At 43.0% G+C, this 22,097-nt stretch overlaps 1 protein-coding gene across 2 annotated transcripts in view; it reads right to left on the bottom strand.

The window, feature by feature from the left end:
* The window catches only part of TASP1 (taspase 1), a 628,686-nt gene that overhangs the window by 382,297 nt on the left and 224,292 nt on the right, over positions 1 to 22,097 (bottom strand). For both annotated transcript variants that reach the window (XM_069234107.1, XM_069234108.1), the window contains one exon: positions 21,140 to 21,224. In XM_069234107.1, coding sequence (XP_069090208.1) covers positions 21,140 to 21,224 — 85 coding nt within the window. The remainder of the gene's footprint in view (positions 1 to 21,139; positions 21,225 to 22,097) is intronic.

Genomic DNA, 22,097 nt, shown 5'->3' with positions numbered 1-22,097 from the left:
ATACGCATGCGCAGTATCACCAAGAGGAGGAGTCACTCAATCTCGATCTCGTGGCTCAAAAAGATTCTTCGAACAAAAACAAAACTTCGAACCCAACAGTAGATTGCAGACTTACACAAAGCATATGTATCTACGGCCACACATGCCATCGAACACTGAGGTTCCCCGCCCACAAGAGCGCACACAAGGAGACACGTCTGCTCCCACCCGGTGGGAATAGTTATAAAGCTCTGGCCAGGTGGGAGCAAACATACCTTCCTTGCTTGCTTGTGCTCCTGCAGGAAAAAAAATTCTGCATCCCAGGGTTGTGCTCCATGGGACTCAGTCATTGAGCAGGCCCCTTTATAGACTCATGAAAGGGGTCTGTGCCACCCCTCTTTTGACCCTGGGGGATGGAGCTCCAAAGGCCTAATAGCGGGTCAAGGAAGGGGCCAGTGCACCTCCTCCCTTTTTAATAAAAATAACATCTGCTCTAGGGGATTGGGGCCCAGTAGTGGCTTGGGGAGGGTGCTGCATGTTCTCCTCCCCTTTAATGACCATTTGGCCCCTGGGATGGAGTCGCTGGGGCCAGGAGTGTCTCACGGAGAGAGGCCCCACTCATGCCCTATCCCAAATATTTTAATATAAAGACCCGCGGGCCCTGCCCACCCTGCGGGTTAAATTGCTAAAATAAAAAACTCTGAATGGCGGTTCATTTTTTATACATTCCGTAACCTGCTGGAGTCCAGTTGGATTGTGGTTTTAAAAAACTTTTTTTATTTTGGACCTGGGACTTATTTCATGAGTCCTCTCATGGCTGCTGCAACATTTTTCTTCATGGTGCAGCCATCCAATCAATGCGTTGGCTCCCGCAGGAGCCTTACTCTCATGGGTGCCAGTAGACCCAAGGGAATAAAAGATTTCTAGGCAAATAAGACCACTCTATTTTTTTTAATTGGGTTTGAGGGACTCTTGCGAGAGTTGCTTGAACCCAACTGCCCATCTATGCAAATATTTCTGATGCCTAATTTTTTTTAAACTACTGAATGGATTTACACCAAACCAAATAATGTACTGTGAAAGTGAATCTTCATTCCAGTGTTTTGTTATTCAAAAGATTTATTAGACATGCAAAGGGCCCGGAGAAAAAACTCTATCTATACCCACATTCAAAGTCACACCATTATACCTTCCATTAAGGAACACATAACTAACCAATGAACTGGCTTACCCATCACTACAGGTAAAGAACCCCATGACAGCCAGGCAACCAAGACAGCACACATCCTCCTTATTAAAAATAAACAACAATAAAAAAAATATAACCATGTACAACAGTTTCAAATATAAAGTGCAATCAAGTAAAATCATTACTAGCAAATATGTAAATCTAACTTAAACCAGAAAATAAAACTGACGATCATTGGTTTCTGAAGCAAGCTGGAACTTTTATTTTTCTGTTGCCTCTACGTAGAAACAGTTCTCGACAAGCTGACCCAACATTACCATTTTTGTTACCATTATTACGTTTTTCTGCAATTCTTAGTCATGTCGTCTGGCAGTGTCGGCTCATGGCTTTTTGCTACACGCGAAATGTTCCACCATTGACCGTTAGATAATTTCACAGCCTGACCTCCAATATCAGTTATACAAGTAGCATCCCTGAACTTTAAGGCTCCTTTTTGCAACAAAAAAAAAAACTGGATTCTTAATGCGGACCATATCTCCAACTTTACATTTGATCATGGTCTCACTTCTATTACCTCTTTATTTATTTTCTTTCTCACTTATCATCATATTTTGTTTGTCACTAGCATTTTTAGCTTCATGTGAAAAATTTCCACATCACAACTCTGATTTATTACTTTAACTTTCCAGATAGTACACAGAGAAGATATTACTCTTCTTCCCTTCATAAGTTCAAATGGTACCATACCCGTCACAGAATGTGGCATGGTTCTGTATACCCACAACAGCTCCCTGATGGCAGTTTCACAGTTGACCTCAAATTTGATAGCACTTTGAATGCACTCCACCAGTACACGATTAAACCTTTCCACTTTTCCATTTACCTGTGGATGATCTAAAGGTTTGTGTAAATGTGTCCCTAGTTTTTTGTTGGAATCTCTGTCATACTGGAAGCACTGAATTGCACACAATTGCCCCAGAGTATTTCACTTGGCCCACCTTCCTTATTAAAGAACTCTTGAAAAAAATGAATTACAGCTTTTGTGTTTGGTTCAGGCCCTTATATCATCTCCATCCACCTGGACAAGTGAGCCACCAGTGCAATACAATATTTCTTGTTGATGGGTAAAACATGAAAAGGACCTAAAAAAATCCACAGCAATTCTCTGGCAAAAATTTTCTGGACATTTCACAGGAACAGAAGGAGGTGTACAAGTGACTAAGTATTTTATCACGGTAATAACAATGTAAACATTCTTTCCCCACCACTTTCACAACATGATCTACACCAGGCCACCAGAAATCAAGTTTCATGGTGTGTTTAGTGGCTGTTATACCCAAAAGGCCAGAAGGACAGTTTCCAGTATGGAGTAATTAATGTGTCACCTCTCATTAACAAATTACCTTCAAAGGATAACTCATCTGCCACTTTGCAATATGGCTGCAACAACCAATCCATGAACATTTCTTTTGGCCAAGCAGTCATCACAAATTTAATGACCTGACTCAGAATTTTATCATCTTCAAGAGCATTACACCTAGCATCCATGTCATGACAAATAACACAATCTTCCACCATAGCAATGATACATTCTTCAACTTCACCCTGCCCCATTTCCTCATTTAGATCCTCCCTGATCCGCATTCTTGACAAACAAGCATTTGCATTGCAATGCAGTGGGTCTCACATTTGCTTGAGTAAGAGCTATTGGCGTTGAAAATTCATAAGTGGACTCTTCTTGCCACATAAATTGGTCAACTCAGCCTCATAATTTGGTGGCCCTGCATATAACTAAAGCACTTCCATTTATCTTCCTCTATCTGCAGCCAAAAAAGAAAATGTTGCAGATAGTAATCCTGATTTAAATCTGCCATTATAATTGCAATAGAAAACCACTTTCACCACCCGACCATCAGAGTTGCTACCTAGCTAACACAATTCCCAAAACAAAACAGCCACAGTGTAAGGAGAGAAATAAACTAGAAGGGTCACCCAAACATATAGAGAGTGTTCAAACAGTCATAGTATAATAAGGATGTTAAGTTGAAGAGAGCTTCTGGGGAAGCAGATATGATGGACTGGGTGGGGGCCGAGGAAGTCCACATCGGACAGACCAGAAAAGCCAAAAAGGCACATGACATATTAAAGGTTTGATCAGACATGACTAAAACTCTGCTCAACTATAATGGCATGCTCACCAACTCCCCTCAACCCGAGTAGACAGGGCTGGAATGACCCCGGGGCACAGAGAGGGGTACGATGGTTGTCCCAGGTACCCAAATATGAGACACCATGATAACAGTATGGAACAAGGTGAATATGGCTACATTATGTATCTAGTATTGGAATATGCTGACACTTTTTTGGAAGCTTGGGGCGGGTTAGTGAGGGCATGTAATAGTTCTAAAATTATAATTGGGTCTGATCAATGATTTTGTGTGGTTTATTCATCAGATTTGAAGCCATCTTGATGTATAACAATGCTTATGTTGCCCGACTTGGCACCTGTCCGATGTAATGTTAAATAAACACATTTAATACTAATCCCTGTTTTGATCACTAAAAAAACCTGTTTCCATTTGAAAAAAAAGGATGTTAAGTTGGCCTGAATCATAGTCTTAACTGCAATAAGGAGAGATTAATAAAACATATACAGTTATTATAAACCTAATAAAAATCTTTATCAGAAATAAATGTTTGGCATTGGACTGTAATGCTCAGAACAGCCCCTAGAGGACACCACAATGTAAATAGGATTTCTAAGAAACATGGTCATGTTACCATATAGTTAGCCTCTAGAGGGCATAACCACATGAAAAAACTGACTGAAAGTATTGCAGTGTAACCATATATTTAGCGCCCAGAGGGCCTTGTGCATTACACATTTTCAGAGCTATCAGGCCTACTGCTATGGTATTACAAACAAGACCCTTAAAACACAAACTACTCTCAGCTGTATAACAAAAGTTCCAGCCATGAGAGAGAATAAAAAGACACAGAATGGAGGGAGCGGTTATTATTTTGGGGTCCCCACTACCCTAGTGTGGGAACCCGGAGATGATCTAGACAGAGAGAGCAGGTTTTGGTGAACGTTTTGAAGGTGGCCCCATCGTCCAAGGACCACCATAGGCACAGACTGAGTTATGAGCAGAAATGTTTTGTAAAAGAATGCCCTGCCAAGCTTTATGGGATGACCAAGTGCAGCAAATATTTTAGTATCTTGACTGTAATGCACAGAGCAGCCCCTATAGGCCACCACAATAAAAATATAGGGCCTGATTACAACTTTGGAGGAGGTGTTAATCCGTCCCAAATGTGACGGATATACCACCAGCCGTATTACGAGTTCCATAGGATATAATGGACTCGTAATAAGGCTGGTGGTATATCCGTCACTTTACCGTCACTTTTGAGATGGATTAACACCTCCTCCAAAGTTGTAATCAGGCCCATAATTTGTAAGAAACACAGTCATGTGAGCATATAACTAGCCCCTGGAGGGCATAATGACAAGAAAATAGAATGGCACAAAGTGATGTAGTGCAACCATATATTTAGCCCCTAGAGGCTTAGTGCCTTACACATTTTCAGGCCTAGCAAACCTACTGCACTATTAAGGCCCTTAGAACACAAACTACTCCAAGATGTAAAACAAAGGTTCAAGCCATTTTAGAACGTAAAAAGGGACTGAATGGTAGGAGGAGTTATTATTTCTGGGTCCCCACTAACCTAGTGTAGGGACCCAGAGATGGCATAAACACAAAGAGTATGTCATGCTGAACGTTTTGGTGGTGGTCCCATTGTCCTAGGACCACCACAGGCTCAGTTATTGGCAAAAATGTTTTGAAAAAGAATGCTTGCAAAGTATTATCGAGCAACTTTTCCTGAGTGCAGTGAATATTGTAGTATCCATTCTCCCGCTGTGCCAGGAGAGCTGCCTTGCAGATTTCTGTGTTTTTTCATAAAGCATTTATCAATTATACATGTTTTTTTGGAAAGCTATGGAGTGTAAAGGGGAGCCCCAAAAGAAGTGACTCTGATTAGGTAGTAGTGTGAACAATGTGACCAACGCTCAAATATTGCCGATGGAGTTAGGCTGTTCGCACTGGGAGGGCCATGGAACATGAAGGGAAGAGACAAAAGAAAAAAATAGTTCATCATGCTAAAGTATATTGGCAGTCGTGCAATTATCTATATAACAGGGTCAGTCTGCAAGGCTGTAACAAAACCGTCCCAAGGTGGGACAAACAAAGCATTTACCAAAGACATCAAGAGATTTTTGAAAGCCAAGCCCACAAACTAGTGAAAAGGATGGGCCTGAGGTGGGCGTGGTTAAAAGCTCACAATACTGAGAAGAGGTCAAAGCGCTTGTGCACACGACCTAATAGCCAACTCTCACATTCTTCCCTCCGGCAATATGGATCACTGTAAAATAAAAATGTTGGGCAAGTCTGGAGCTGTATTCATTAACTTATTGCCTGAGAGAATATCCACCAGTGGTTGGTGATCAGTTCTTAAACAAAAGTTTCTCCACCATATACACGGCTTGAATTGGTCCATACCCCATGCACAGCCTAGCATTTCTTTCTCTGTTACAGAATATCTTGTTTCTACCTCTTTCATCCTTCTTAAAGCAAACCCAAAGGTCACCTCTTTTCGTCCCTCTATCTGTGACAATGTAGCTCCCATGCCATAGCTACTAGCATCCACTGTGATACAAGTTTCCTGTCCTTTGACATTGCCTTGTGGAGTAGGTGCTTCCACTACACATTTCTTAATGACTTCAAAATTGTTCTGTAGAAGCCCAAACAAATTCAGTGCCTTTTTTTTAGCAATACTCTAAAACATACAGGAGAACAGACGGAGGATTCTCTGGATCAAGGAGTGGTGGATGTCCTTGCCCCTCGAGTCAAGATACAACAAGATGGAACAATGGCCGTGGCTCCTGATGAGTCGGTGGCTGGCACTGGTGCAGGGCTGGACTTGGTCTCTTCGGCGACTTCCATGCTGAACTGATTCTTTGTCTCTTGAGCGATCTTCCTGGTGAACTGGCCTCTTCTGGGAGTGGCAGTTTCTAGGGGATGATACTGTGTGATGCTATGCTGGGCTCAGAGCTGACTCTCTTATAGTATGGTCCTGCTGGACATTAATGCTGAGGGGAGGGGGGGCTGTTCTATTAATGTATTTTTGCATTGGAGGTTTTTGGATGGGCAAAGTGCTTTAGATGCCGGGGTGAGGAGTTATCACTCCACAATTGTGGTAGGCCTTGAATGGGTGGTTGGGGATTAGGCTGTAGTCCTGACAGCATTTCTAGATTGGACCTGCAGTATTATGGTTCGTTTCAATTGTTCCGCTGTATGTCCGGGTGGGTTGTTTGGGTGGTTTAGTGGACACAGTTCACCAATGTTCATTGTTGGGATTACAGTGCAAGTGCTATGGCGTGATGGGCATTGGGTACCTCTCTCAGATTAGGGGTGGGGCTTCATGGTGGGTGAGTTGGGAACTCAGTATCAGTATGGGTCGCCGACTTAACATAATGACTTGGAACGTCAGGGGCTTGAAGAGTTATACCAAGAGATATAGGGTCCACTCATTTTTAAAGAGGCAGAAGGTGCAGATTGCCTGCCTCCAGGAGATGCATATGACAGAGGAGGAGGCGCAGAAGTTTTCTAAGAAATGGCGGGGTCAAATGTTTTCCTCCTCCTTCTCCTCCTACATGAGGGGTGTGACAGTGTGGGTGGCTCCTGGGGTTCCCTTTACCCACACGTATAGTGAAGCTGATGTTGAGGGAAGGTATGTTCTTATTGAGGGCATGCTGGATGGTTTACCAGTCATCATTCTTAATATTTATGCACCCAATGTTGATGATCCCTTCTTCTATACCAAAATTCCGGAGATTCTGGGGGAAGGTGTGGACAGGCCTATTATTTGGACCAGAGATTATAACTGCGTGCTGAATGGCGAGTTGGATCGTGACCCCTCGAGGTGTGGTACTAAGCCTCAGATGGTGAGCTCACTTACGGATGTGATGCAACAGTTGGGGCTGTGGTATTGTTGGAGGCAGTTGATTCCGGATGGTAGGGAGTTTACCTGTCATTCTAGAACACATCACCCTTATGCCCGGTTAGATAGGTTTCTCCTGGCTGGCCTTCATGGTTCTCAGGTTTTGGAGGGTCGGTTTCTATCTGATCATGCTCCTGTATTAATGCAATTGCAATGGGGGGTAGCGGGTGCTCGTACTGCACATGGTTGGCGACTACCAGCAGAGTTTCTTGCGGATGTGGGGTGCAGAGAGGGTGTTGGGCGCTATTACTGATTATATGGAGTTGAACTGGAACACGGTTGCAACCAGGGGTCTGGAACAGGAAGCCATGAAGGCCGTGGTGCGGGGTGTGTGCATTGGGACGATGTGTGGAGTGCGCAGGCGCATGGAAAGTGAGTTGTCTGGACTGGAGGAGAGATTGTGTGCCCTGCAGCCGAAGCTCCCAAACACTAGAGAAGCGGAACAGGAGGAGCTCAGATTACGCAAGGCGGTCAATGATTGCTGGGTTTCCTTGAGCAGGGTTACCCTCAAAGCATTCAGGCAGCGACTACACCGTAAAGGGGATAAGGCTGGCAAGCTTTTGGAATGGATTTTAAAGAGGGAGGTGGAGTCCCCCCTATACTGCATATTCGATCTGCGAAAGGTGCGACAGTTATGAACTGGGCAGACATCTTGGGGGTGCTGGTAGAACACCTGAGGGCGGTGTCCAGGGCTGGACCGGCTCTGCCGGGAGATGGTGTTGGGGGTTTCTTGCAGGAGATTTGCCTTCCTAAATTGGATGCGGAGAGTAGAGAGACTTTGGACGCGGTGATTACTGTTGAGGAGTTGAGTGATGCAATCGCAGTGATGTCTAAATCTAGGTCTCCTGGTGGCGACGCATTTCCTATTGAATTGTATCAAATGTTTTCTTTGACTCTGAGGGAGAAGCTTCTGGAAGTGTTTGAGGAATCTCGTGAGTGTGGCAAGTTGCCAGAATCGATGCAACAGGGCATAATCTGTTTGTTGCTTAAGCCGGGAGGGGACCCTGGTGATCCATCGTCGTATCGTCCGCTCACGATGCTAAATAGTGATGTAAAGATCCTTTGCAAAATTCTAGCCTCCCGACTCCGAGGGGTGATTTTGGGACTGGTGCATGAGGACCAGTGTGGGATTATCCCTGGGCAGATGAGCTCATAGATACACTGGCTTCTGTCAAGTATCTAAGCACTTTTGATCTATCTGCAGGGTATTGGCAGGTTAGGTTATCAGAAGATGCTAAACCAAAGACTGCATTTTCAACTATTGGAGGGCACTATCAATTTACTGTAATGCCCTTTGGTCTTAAAAATGCACCTGCCACTTTTCAAAGGTTGGTGAACACAGTCCTACAAGGGTTGGAAGCTTTTAGTGTAGCATATCTAGATGATATAGCCGTCTTTAGCTCCACTTGGGATGATCACCTGGTCCACCTATGGAAAGTTTTAGAGGCTCTGCAAAAGGCAGGCCTCACTATCAAGACATCAAAGTGCCAGATAGGGCAGGGGAAAGTTGTTTATCTGGGCCACCTGGTAGGTGGGGAACAGATTGCACCACTGCAGGGGAAGATCCAGACCATTAGGGAATGGGCTCCCCCTACTACTCAAACCCAGGTGAGAGCCTTTCTAGGCCTCACAGGGTACTATAGGAGACTCATCAAGAATTATGGCTCCATAGCAGCTCCTCTTAATGATCTCACTAGCAAAAAGATTCCTAAAAAGGTAGCCAATCCTCCTCTGTGGGCTATTTAGGGTCTTCCCTGTCGGTATCACACCAGATAACGAATGCAAGAGCTCACCAGAGTTCCTCTGCACTTCCCTCTTCGACTTCTGCCAAGGTATCGACCGCTGACTGCTCCAGGACGCCTGCATAACTGCAACAAAGTAGCAAGAAGACTACCAGCAACATTGTAGCGCCTCATCCTGCCGGCTTTCACGACTGTTTCCTGGTGGTGCATGCTCTGAGGGCTGTCTGCCTTCACCCTGCACTGGAAGCCAAGAAGAAATCTCCCATGGGTCAACTGAATCTTCCCCCTGCTAACGCAGGCACCAAACTTCTGCATCACCGGTCCTCTGGGTCCCCTCTCATCCTGACGAGCGTGTTCCCTGGAACACAGGAGCTGGGTCCAAGTGTCTTCGACAGTCCAGTGGCCCTTCTGTCCAAATTTGGTGGAGGTAAGTCCTTGCCTCCCCACGCCAGACAGTAATCCTGTGTACTGTGTGAACTGCAGCTGCTCGGGCTTCTGTGCACTTTTGCAAGACTTCCTTTGTGCACAGCCTAGCCCAGGTCCCCAGCACTCCGTCGTGCATTGCCAACTCGCTGAGTTGGACTCGGACGTCGTGGGACCCTCTTTTGTTGTTCTGAGTCGACTGTCGTCCTCAGATCTTCTAAGTGCCTGTTCAGGTACTTCTGCGGGTGCTGCCTGCTTCTGCGTGGGCTCCCTGTGTTGCTGAGCGCCCCCTCTGTCTCCTCCTCCAAAGGGCGACCTCCTGGTCCTTCCTGGGCCCTGGCAGCACCCAAAATCCTCAACTGCGACTCTTGCAGCTAGCAAGGCTTGTTGGCGGTCTTTCTGCATGGAAACAACTCTGCATCCTCAAGCACACCGTGGGACATCTTCTGACCAAAGGAGAAGTTCCTGGCACCTTCCGTTGTTGCAAAACCTTCTGCTTCTTCCACCCAGAGGCAGCCCTTTTGCACCTTCATCCGGTGTTTAGTGTGCTCCTGCCCCCCTGGACACTTGCGTGACTCTTGGACTTGGTTCCCTTCCTTTACAGGTCCTCAGATCCAGGAATCCGTCTTCAGTGTTTTGCAGTCAATTGTTGTCCTTGCAGAATCCCCTATCTCGACTTTACTTTCTTTCAGGGGTAGTAGGGTAACTTTACTCCTACTTTTCAGGGTCTTGGGGTGGGGTATCTTGGACACCCTTAGTGTTTTCTTACACTCCCAGTGACCCTCTACATACTACACTAGGCCTGGGGTCCATTCGTGGTTCGCATTCCACTTTTGGAGTATATGGTTTGTGTTGCCCCTAGGCCTATTTCTATTGTGATTCTACATTGTTTGCACTACTTTTCTAACTGTTACTTACCTGATTTGTGTGCATATATTTTGTGTATATTACCTCACCTTCTAAGGGAGTATATCCTCTGAGATACTTTTGGCATATTGTCACTAAAATAAAGTACCTTTATTTTTAGTAACTCTGAGTATTGTGTTTTCTTGTGATGTAGTGCTATATGATATAAGTGGTATAGTAGGAGCTTTGCATGTCTCCTAGTTCAGCCTAAGCGGCTCTGCTATAGCTACCTCTATCAGCCTAAGCTGCTAGAACACCTCTATTCTTTTAATAAGGGATAACTGGACCTGGCACAAGGTGTAAGTACCTCTAGGTATCCACTATAAGCCAAGCCAGCCTCCTACAGATTTGAATACTAGCTGGCTTGTCGACCTCAAGAGATAAGCCAAGCCTGAGTCTGAGTTACACTTAGAGGTGTTGGCAACAAGCGCTCAACCCAATGAATTACATTTTATCATGAGCTACAAACCAATGCATGAGAGTGGATAAAAATTGAGTCAGTTTAGGGCTGCAGTATACAGTCACAGAATTCCAGAGAGAGCTCTTATTGTACTGGTGAAGGGAAGTAATCTGAATAAGGCTTTCTACATGTATTTTCAGAGTCTTGCCGTGCTGCTTTCCTAGTCCTGGTGCCAGGTCACATGTAACAGCAGCGTATTAAACGGGACTACAGAACTGCAGTGTATCAGTTTGCGCCTGATTAGTGACTGTACTCTTCTATTAAATGTATTAAAACTCCGCTTAGGAGTGGCCTTGGTATCTTACAAATTAAAGACGTGCAGGTACTAGGTACCTGACAGTACCTGCCCGTTTGAAGCACATCCTTAGACCTATGGTAAATCTGCATTCAGTATGCTTCTGGTTAGCTGGTCTAGGTCTCCCAAACTTGAGGCTCATATCATCTGACTGTGGCAGATGAAATAGCCTTGAAGCTCAAGTAAATGAAGCAAGTAAATTTCAGCAAGATGTGGGCTGAGGTGTAATTAAGAAAATGTATGGAGTAACTAGCCAGCAGGGAGAAGGTGGTGAAGTGGGTGGTATGAGGGCCAGGATGCAGAAGGCTCAAAAAGGGCCATAACTATCAGCAGTGCAGCAGGCGCAGTGGCACCAAGGCCCAGGAGTGTACGGGGTGTAATGCATACAATCATGGCTGTTCGGTTGGGTTGGAGGATATGTTTTCTCAGCTTGCATTATGACCCACAGTACACTTGCTACGCCACTGCATTTCAATCTAAAAAGCTATCATACCTCCCCTCTCCTAATAACAACAATGTAGGCAAGTACCCTCTCGCAATGAGGAAGTGATAACATTTACAGACTAAACTTAGAGAGACAAGGTGACTCGAGGACAGCAATCATAGTGATGTTATGTGCTTTCAACACCAGGTAAAACCACAAATTCAGTGAAGCTGACTAAATAAACACACCTTCCAAATGCAGCAACTTGTAACCTCATCTCAGTAATTTGAAATAAAGCATCAGGGCTAAAAAAACAACATGGTTCAGTCCAGATAAATGAAATGTTAATTCGTAACATAAGAAGGAGGATGTGCTCTAGAAATGATGTCACAAATGTTTAATGTTTTAGTAAATTTGATCGCACAAAATTATTTACCGCTCACAAAGTTTTCATAAGAAAAAGTGCTGCTGGGTCTCTAGATCCCATGAGTTAGGCTTTGAGAAATTCTCTGGTTTGAGTGCAGAAAGAGTGGCTAAGCAAAATTTCACAGCTGGAAGGTATCAAAGCCATGCGGAACACATTTCTCATTAAACGCTATATAAACCTGTCATTCCTTTATGATGTTCTGCAATTCTATGGTGATTACTGGTTTTAGACACATGCAAAAACATCTCAAAGTGGACTAGCACAAAAAAGTATCTCGCTGAAAAGGCATAGCAGAACTAATTAAACGAAACAGATGTAAAATATTTCATATATTTATCGAGTTAGTATGAATGTTCGGCTCAAAAGAGCACAGTGCTGTGGTCATCTGAAAACATATGCATGTTGGGTGTAGGGGGAATATTTCTAAAAGGACAGGGTGTAGTGCACATGTAATGAAAGCAACACTGGAAACCTGGTCACACTGAAACCGCCTCACAGTAATGCTATAAAAGGGTCCTGTTGGGTAATAAAAGGATTCTTTATCAAACACACTTTGTAAACTAAGACCAAAATGTTAACACCCAGCGATATTGATGTCAATTTTTTCTGCATCTGTCAAGCAGGAGACTTGTGCAGTAGAGCAGGTAAATGTCCTACATTTAAACCAAGAGAAACAGGTGGGTGACACAACTGCAAAATAAATTCTAGTAATCTCAGAGTCTGAGGTGTGCGTATTCTATTTAGGTCATTGTATCTGCGAAGACCTAGTGCTAGATCAAGCAATTCCACTCCAACTGGAATGGAATTTCTACATTTTTTCAATTAGCAGACTGTTCTTTTATCCCATCTCAACAACAGTTTTTCCTTTCTCCCTAGAAGCACTCTCTTTTCACATTTTGAATGTTTGATGAGATCATAATCTAAGAGCATCCCTCTAAATTACAATTCTAGTGCTTACAGTGGTCAACCAGAGAACAGTTACACCCAAACATGATGCCTACTAGTCCTACCCAGTATAAATTAAGCCCAGGAAACACTGGCAATCCTTTGTTAATATATTTTAAAACAATGGCAACGTCCTCAATTTTTACATGATTGCTATCTCATTAATATTCACGAACCTCAAAATACAAATGAAAAAGTAGTTGCGATCACCTATAGTACGTACACTTTTAAGGTGACCAATAGCTCGTAGTAAACACCTTTTTAAATGTAAGCAAGAAGAAGGAGAATGCTGCCCACACGCGTAACAAAGGAAGTCCTTTTCCCGCTTCCTCCACACTAACTGTTTGGCTGAGCTACAGAGGCATTCCTGTCACAGCAGACCTCTCATGCTACCCTTTTGTGTGTTGGTATAAAGTCACTCCTTTGGTAGTGCATGCTAAATGTGAAAAAATCCTGCCTCTGGTGAGACGCAGCATATCCTCAATCCCACCTCAGTAACAGACATTCCAAACTTTAGTATGTTCTGCTTGTGATTATCAGTGGGCTGCTGCCCGAAAGCGTTGGACTGGACATATAAGCTGGAGGCTTCGTCCAGTTCATGACAGACTTACCTCCATGAGATACTGATGCCATGGTGAAGCTCTGTTGGCCTGCGCTGTGGGAATAGGGCGTCGTGAGAGTTAGAGATACTGAGGAGAAGTTGAACTGGAGGAGGTGGGATGGTGTGGTGTTTTAAGGAATTTGTATTGCAGACAAAAGAGTGGGGAAGGTGATAGGTGGAACGTCCCTTCAGACCATTCATTTATTTTCTTTAAGGAAAGGAACCCAATATGCTTTGTCAATATGTCTTTGAATTGGAGTAAATGCATTTATCAGCTGTTTACAGTATATGGTTACGAAACAATCTAACAGAACATTGACACCTACCGCTCTGTGCATTTACATGTTTTTTTTGCCACCTGTGAGGCATGTTTTATGGTTAATCTGTGATTATGTTGAACCTATAGCATATTTAACGTGGGCCTTTTTTCCATTGTGCTCACTAATTTGTTTAATTTCCAACTTAAACTTGGATGTCGCTCTGAATAGCTTTCTGTTACTACTTATATACCATTGCAATTCCATAGCCTGAGTAGCAGCTTTCTTAGCAGCTGTTGTGGTTTCTCATCCAATCTTATGGTAGACAGATGTAAATATTTTTTTTTTAAATAAAATACAATCACACTATGTCCTATTCACAATGGTAAATGTGATCATCAATGTATGTTTACTACCAAAGTTACCATTTTCACGTCTCCCAGGAATTCATAAAGGAAGGCCATGCAGGTGTAAAACCATTTACAAGGGATGAGATTTATGCAGATGTAAATCCCACTCAGGGGGTGGAAAGTTTGTTTTCCACAGCCTAGGAAGCACTGGAAGTTTGGTAACACCGACAAACACATATTGTTATGGAGATTTCCAAATTGCTCTCTGTCTCCTTCCCACACTGGAGAAGGTCGGAGTTTTACTCCAGCACAGGGCTGGAGTAATTATTCAAAGGTGGGAGGGGAAAGACCCCATCAGAGCATTCATGCAGGTGTACGTGAAGGGCTTTCTCCATGGGGAAAAAATGGTTTCCCTCTGGAGGAAAAAAATATGTGTTTGCACAGGGCATCCTATTGCTGCTGTGGGGTGACCACTGCTGAAGAGAACTTCACACAGAGGGAATAGGAGTATGTGGAAAAATATACCTGTCCTTCCTAGGTGTATGCCTGAAAAGCCTGAAAAATCACTAAAATATTTGTTACTCTTTTGGAAACCTCCAGCTTTGTGTGCTTAGATTAAAGGTGCAAGGTTTAGAAGCATGTTTCAGATCTGACCTAATTATCTTATGCACTGCAGAAACCCTTGGAATGTTAAACTTATACTTGATATTTTGGTCATATTTAATTATTTCACTGACTGATGAAAAGGCTGACTTATAGGAATATTTGGGCACTATGCACTTGGCTGGCTTATAAGAATATTGGAAAAAAGTACTATCACATTTTCCCACAGACACAGACTGGGTAAAACCATTTGATACATCAGTCCCCAAGTCAGTATTGATAGCAAGTCACCTTCCAAACATGCCAGATTTTGAGCATTCAATTAAAGGTCCAGTGACAGATACCTGTGAAAACATGCTGTTGCCATGCACATAGGATAGTGGTGAAACTTGACACAAGACTTTCTACATACCAACAAATTCCATAGCTGCAGAGGTCATTGTGTTATGCGTACTACCTTCAGCTAATCCTGGCTTTTTAACCAACTGTGCTTTACTGCTGGGAATTTTTAGCCATTAGTTACAATATTAATAGCAACATTTCAAGTCCTGGAATACAAACTCATGCCTGGTAAATGGTCAGAACTGAGTTAAAGTGAAACATTTGCCATGAGGACACTGAGCAGCTGTGAATGCTGTGAATGTCAAAACAACAGCAGCACCACCTTAATGTAGTCAGGCAAAGAGTGCAGAAAAACAGTGGGCAGCATGATTAATGCACCACAAAAATGCATGACTAAAATTAATTAACCTGGTGTAATTCAAAATTGTAAAGGTGTTACAAGGTATTATGTTGTTGGTAAGGTTTATCAACCATGCTATGTAATTATATTCAGTAATGTGTAGGTGAAAGATCCCCAACTGTGTCCAGAAATCTGTTTATTAAAACAGTGGAATATAGCATTTTTACTTTTTTAATTCATTAATAGTCCTGTAACCAAACAGAGTTGGTGTGAGAGATAATGAGATTTGAGAGAGGGTTATGAGATGTGAGTGAGAGTGCAATACACAGACCTTCTAAGCTTAAAACAGTCTAACATAAGTCCGCTGGACACACTGTCAGTGGAAATACACTACATAGTCTGCATTTTTCACCTTTAAATGAAGTATGTGCTTTATATCAACCACTGCAAAAACAACATGCTTTGTAAACAATGGAAAAACACAGTTTTTGTTTATTTGGGGGGAAGGCAGCTGAATAAACTCTAATAAGCACTGAAATTCACAATAAAAACACTGAAAACAGGACAGCCTAAGTATGCTCAATGAGCTGGTGACTTTTGTCTGGATAGAAATACTAATGCTCAAATAGGTATAACACATCCATAGGAAAGCAGGATGAGCTCATCAAATTCAAGTCATGAACAGTTACTGGCAAAGGTCTGATGTGCCTTTGTCACAGCCCCATTCACAAGTTTCGTACCTCAGTCCAGAAGAGTTCTGCACAAATTCAGTGTGTCCTGCCCTGTCAGACTGAGATCCACTGAGGTGGCTGGTACACATTTGTAATTAAGGTACATGCATAAATTCTAGCTTGTTTCGTTCACATAAATTGTCCTGGTGCTTTGCACAAGTTTCTTGAGTTCCCATTTGTATATTTTAGCATTGAACCTCAAGTCAAGTCAGAGACATCAGCTCTTGCACTTTCCTTGTTATAAACTGTAGCATGATGAGGAGGGTAAGTTTGCTAATTTGGAGATATAACGGTGTGTGTACTTGCCTTCACATAATGTAACATATGACATGCCTATGACTTGCCACAACAACTTCAGGTTTGGCTGTAGCATGGTCCACACGCCATTATTGTGCCCAACTAAAAGCATCTGAAAACTGTCCCCAGTTAAATTATTCATAGTACCCACTATCATCTGCCCAATAAGTACTGAGCATAAGCCTATGTCTAACGGAAGTGGCCTGGGAAAGTGCTCCTGATAAACAACTGGGAGTCAATGACTTTGCCTGGCTGTGTGAAGGTTTAGTACCCTTGTTTGCTAGCTGGATCGATAGCCTGAGTACTTTTGCTAGTGGGCTCACATTTTTAATTTACCCAGAGAGTCACAACTCTCTCAGGACCCTTTTTTTGTCAATATTTGGTATTTTTAGATGTGGTGTCACTGATTTGGTGTCTACAGCAAAATTAGGTCACAAGATATCCAACTTTTAAGGTATGGTGGCAATCTTGACCTTAACAGAAACTAAGAAGGTGTCCCATGTGAATAACTCTGAAACAGGAACCCTTAGACTTTTGATAGCCATCTGCCAAGATAGTGTTGTAGCTCCCTACAAACTGCATAGCTAATTTTCTAATTCGGCCTTATAATTTTACTAGTGATTGCAATGAACTTGCGATCATGAACCCAGTTCCCCTTAAGATGTGTTGATGTTTCTTTTGAACCAGGAAATATCTTGAGTATACTCCGAAGTTCTTTTGATGATGAGGAACTTTCTCTATTGCTTTTTTTTTGCAGTAAAAGAGATGCTTCTTTTTCGAGTAGATGCAAATGGGATTTAGAAACTTGTTTTGGAGGGATTGGTGTTGGAGTGCTTGAGAAATGAAGAGCATACCTTGCTGAATGATGTTTAGAACCCATTTGTCTGTTGTGATCTTTCTCCACTCTTCCAGGAAACGTCGCACCGCCCCCCACCACAGGAGTGGGTAACAGTGGAGCGAATGGACACTTCTCATTGCTTAGATTGAGAATTTTTGCCTTTGCCATGAGAAGATGTGTGTAGGTGATGATTTCCTTTGATATCTGCTATGGTATGGCCTTCACTGTTGCCTTTGTGGATGGTATTGGTAAAGCTGGGTATTAAATTGCTTGAAGATTTTTTTCTGTTCTTCCAATCCTACAGCCTTGAGGGTTTCTGCTTCATTTTGTTATTCTTAACATTTCTTCCTTCGTATGTTGTCCAAATAGGGAGGACCCAGAGAATGTCAGATTGGCATTTTTAATTGTGCATCAAGTTTTAAAGATGAGTCTTAGCCAGAATGTGCGTCTAAGAGACATGCCATGAGCAAACATCGTGGCAGATAGCTCCACTGAATCTACAGTTGCACTGATGGATTGGTTAGAAACTAGGGATCCCGTCTCGTCCATCTGTAGGAAGTCTTGTTGATGGTGGGTGGGGAGATCGGCCATTAACAACTTCATACCTTCCCAAATTTCCCGATGATACCTTCCTAGTAGAGCTGCAGAATTGGTATTGTGTAAATGGGTGGTAGCTGTGCCACACATGTTCTTTCGTATTGCATCCATTCCCCTGCTCTCACAATCTGATGGGGCTATTGTCTCTGGAGCAGATGCTTGTTTCCTTCGAACAGCTGTTACAACTACTTAATCTGGTTTTGGATCCGACTTGAAGAAGTCCAGATCCTGGTGTGGTGATATGTATTTTTTACACTTAAAAGTTGCTGCTTTTACTGTAGCTGGTTAGAAAACATGTCTTAAGTTATCTCCATTAGACCTGGGAGCATTGAGACAAGGGGTCTAGTACATGACCTGGATTGCAGAGTCTCCAAACTTACTGATACTGATGGATGAGGAGTATCCAGGTGAATGTTTAATTTAGAGGTTCCCCTTATGAAAGTGCCTCGAAAAGTTATGATATCGACTAGTAGTGGTGATACTCTATTAGAGACAGTGCTGGAGAAGTCGGAGTATAAGAAGAGGTTGTCGAGTCTGGTAATCTGGACCATGAAGATGGAAAAGACGTTCTGGGAGAAATCGGTCTTGTAGGTGTTTTGGCTGGTGATGGAGCATTCCATTTTCTAACTGGAGACATAGAAGTCGCCATATTGCATTGTCTTACTGATGAGAGATTTAATGGTAATAAGTGGACTTGAAGGGTGTCCTCAGATGGAACTACTGGAAATATCAGTGGTAGGTTTAAGTCCTGTTCAGATGAAGGTGGTTCTGAATGTTTCGAGGAACCTAAATAGTGAGCTTAGGACAAAGGAATATCTTTGTGAAATGGTCTCGACGTTGATTGGGGTGTCATTGACGTCATGTAAAAGAAGATGTACCTGGTGGCGGCACCGAATTTGAGTGATTGAGGCGTTAAATGGTGCGATATCGACATAGGTATCGATGTTATCGACGGCGATCTATGGGATCTGGACGTGGATAGTGTACGTGATGGAGTCGGTGTTAAGCTTCCTGGCTTTTTGGGGAGTTTCACTGAGGACGTCAATGGGTGACACTGTTAGTGTCCGGTAGAAGTTGATCCTTGTTTGGACGGTGAACAGGACAGAGCCATCTAAGTTTATGACTATCAATGAAGATCCTATGATGCAGAAGCATGATTTACTTAGTCCTAGTCCACATCCCTCTAGTTGCCACTAGAAATGCCAACCACAGACCAGCACTGAGCTTGAATGACGGCAATGGGTGGGAGTCGCACTTACTACAGATCTTCCAGTCATAGTATGAGTGCCCTGCACAGTATTATAGCCAATCTTGTTTACCCAGGTGATTATCTACATTCGTGAGCTTCATGTAGTCCCTCAAAAAAATGTACCTCACAATAGGTTCAAAGCAGACTTTATACTTTTCATATTAGGCCTCACAACGATGACCAATTGACCTCCATAATGCTCATACCATCACCGAAATTGTGTTCTTTATCCCTAGCTAGAGTTGCTATAAATCAAGCTCAGTATAAACACATGGATCAAATTCTCTTACCACAAAATCACCAGAAGACGGGAGGAAAAGGAGAATTGAGATAGTACTGCATGCACATTTAGGGGAGTAGGATCGCATGCACCATAAGGAGTACTATGACTTGGGAAGAAGGTGTGCAGATGCAATTTTTCGCTGAGCAGAACACAAATGACAGAAATAGTGAGTAGGCAATGCCAGAGGTGATCCAGAGGTATGGCCAGACAAAGGCTGACTGTGAAGTTCCAGAAAGAGAGGGTGCCGAGTGCCATCACAGGTCAGTGAATTAGAAAGCATACTTCGTTAATGTTGTGAACTAGCAAGGAACCAAATGCAGTAAGAGTGCACAGCACTGCATGCGTCTCAGCATGCCTCCGAGAGCTACATCAACATCACTTGCGAGCAATGAAGAACAGCAAGGGGCAGAAAGGGACAATGTAAGAGAGACGAACACCTGGTGGTGGTGTAAAAATGCATGATGCTATCTGCAAACTGGATTTTGAGTCCAGGACCCAGAGAGAAGAGGTGAGTATGACTTGGTCCATTCACTGGAAGGCACATTTCCGACAGTAATAGAGAAGCCAATCTGTTTGTGGATTTGTCCTATGAAAAAGCTGGCAAAGCTCTCTCGAAAAAGCCAACCCAGCCATTTATCCTTTTAAGGTCAACAAACTGGGTAGTTATAACTTCTGTTATTTACAGTTCACAGACACAGCAAAAGTACGTTAGGAAACACTATATGAAAGCAAAATTATTTTTAGCACTATTACATTTTATTCATACAAGTTGCACAATTCATTGTGATGCTGTATAGCAATGGGGGTTTTGACTCAAGCATCAGATCACTTCGTTTCCTGACACAAAATGGCCAAGGACGCGGGTCTCTTTACAGAAATGGAGCAGCTTTGTAAAGTGCGTCAGTATACTGCAAAAAGGGTTCTGAGAGGTGTGGAGAACCAAGCGTGGCGGTGCTAGTGGAAGTGAGTACCGCAAATAAACTCAGCTCGGTCAGCAACCAAAAAATATTCTTAACTCCACAACGAAAAATTGATCAATTCGACACGTAAAACAAGCCAAAACAAACCAATACGCGATCATATCAATTGCAACAGGACTACGATTCAAACATCCTTCACGATTTGCAAAGCAGCTTCACCGGCTGGATTTGGGTTTAACGCACCAGATAAAGGACATCCAAATCTTCTTCGAAGCCTTAGGCCCTAGTGATCCTTCCGACCATGCCAGCTCGTTGGTGGTGTATATGCGGAAGGTTTCATCATTTGGCCAAGACGCTGTGTGTCAGTTTTTCCTAAATGTGTTTATGCACAAAGGGGGCTCCTAGCGAAACAATCTTATTCCTTCAGCTATGTACAGAGTCAAGTGCGTACACGCTGACTGCTTTTGTAAATAAAGGTTAGAAATTCGAGCCAGAGCTTTTAAAACTGCACGGAAAACGTAACTTTGTATACATTTAAAATAGATATATACATACATTCTGTAGACTAATGTATAGTTTTTGTAATCTTAAATGAAGACATCAAAGTTGATACATTTGTAAGGATACAAATATCCATGTAAACAACCCTAGGCAAAGTAACTACTACTGCATACTGTTTTCATCCCATCGGCAGCTACACCAAAGCCAACAAGCTGTTCTTAAAAGCGAGAACAAAGCACATCTCTTGCCCTCAGAGGCACGCGAAGGCTGATGTGTAACAAACAGCATCAGCAGTCTTTGGACAAGAATAACTTTCAAAGCTTGCACGCATTAAAAACCAAAAGAAACAGGAAAATCCAGCATATCTAAACAATTACCAAGGAGGAATTCTGCCAGCAGAGAGTTTTCCTTTTTGCCCTTCACACAGTAACCGATTAGCAGCACAAACGGGGTTCTTTATTCCTGTGAAAAAGAAAATGCAGAAAATAAAAGGCACGTGGAGCGAATCTATAATGTGCATTTAACCAAAAGAAAACATTAAATATGGAAAAAAGTACAACAAAAAATCAACAGAAGCCATTTACGCTAGCATGAAGCAGAGAAGGCTTCCATTCCGCCCCTGGCTTGGAAAATGAAAGAATGGCTTTGACTCAGAATGCGCGCCTCTTTCAGTCGTAGGTATGGGAGATACATGCCCCGAGGTAGCAGAGGAGTAATAGCTAAAAACCTTCCTGACCCAAGTCTGTGAACATTAGGACATTTCAGATTCCACTCACGACAAACTGGCAGTACCAATAGGCCTGGCTTGTCTTAGGTAAATATCTTTTTTTGTAACAGGCGAATGGTGTTGTGTAATAGGTTTGATGGACAAACAGAAAACAGTGACAGGGATCCAAAGGCACACACATAAATACACAATACCAAGATGCAACTATACACACACACACACACACACACACACTGACATCTTACATGAAGTCACGGAACACACATATGGGTACATGCATGGTTTTGGAGATTGCATGGATGGATGGATAGATGATGGCTCAGTGATTATAGGACTAATAGATAGTTGACTGGTCTTGGATGCATCCCATGATGGATGAATAGATGGCTTAGTGCGGTTGCATAGCTGGACTGATGCAAGTGTGAATGGATTCATGAATGCCTGGTTGCTGGATGGATGAGTGGATGAATGGTTATGTACTTGGATGAGGGAGAATAAGCGATTGTTAGTATGGAAGCACAGGTGTGGGTAGCTGGGTGAATGAAAGGAAACATAGATGAGAGTGGGGGTCGGTAACATGCAACTAGAAGGGTGGGTGGACAATGACC

Source organism: Pleurodeles waltl, chromosome 5 (assembly GCF_031143425.1).
Source record: "Pleurodeles waltl isolate 20211129_DDA chromosome 5, aPleWal1.hap1.20221129, whole genome shotgun sequence".
In the NCBI taxonomy this organism is placed as follows: Eukaryota; Metazoa; Chordata; class Amphibia; order Caudata; family Salamandridae; genus Pleurodeles; species Pleurodeles waltl.
The sequence above is the reverse complement of the archived record's forward strand: the minus strand, read 5'-3'. Positions and strand labels throughout refer to the sequence as shown.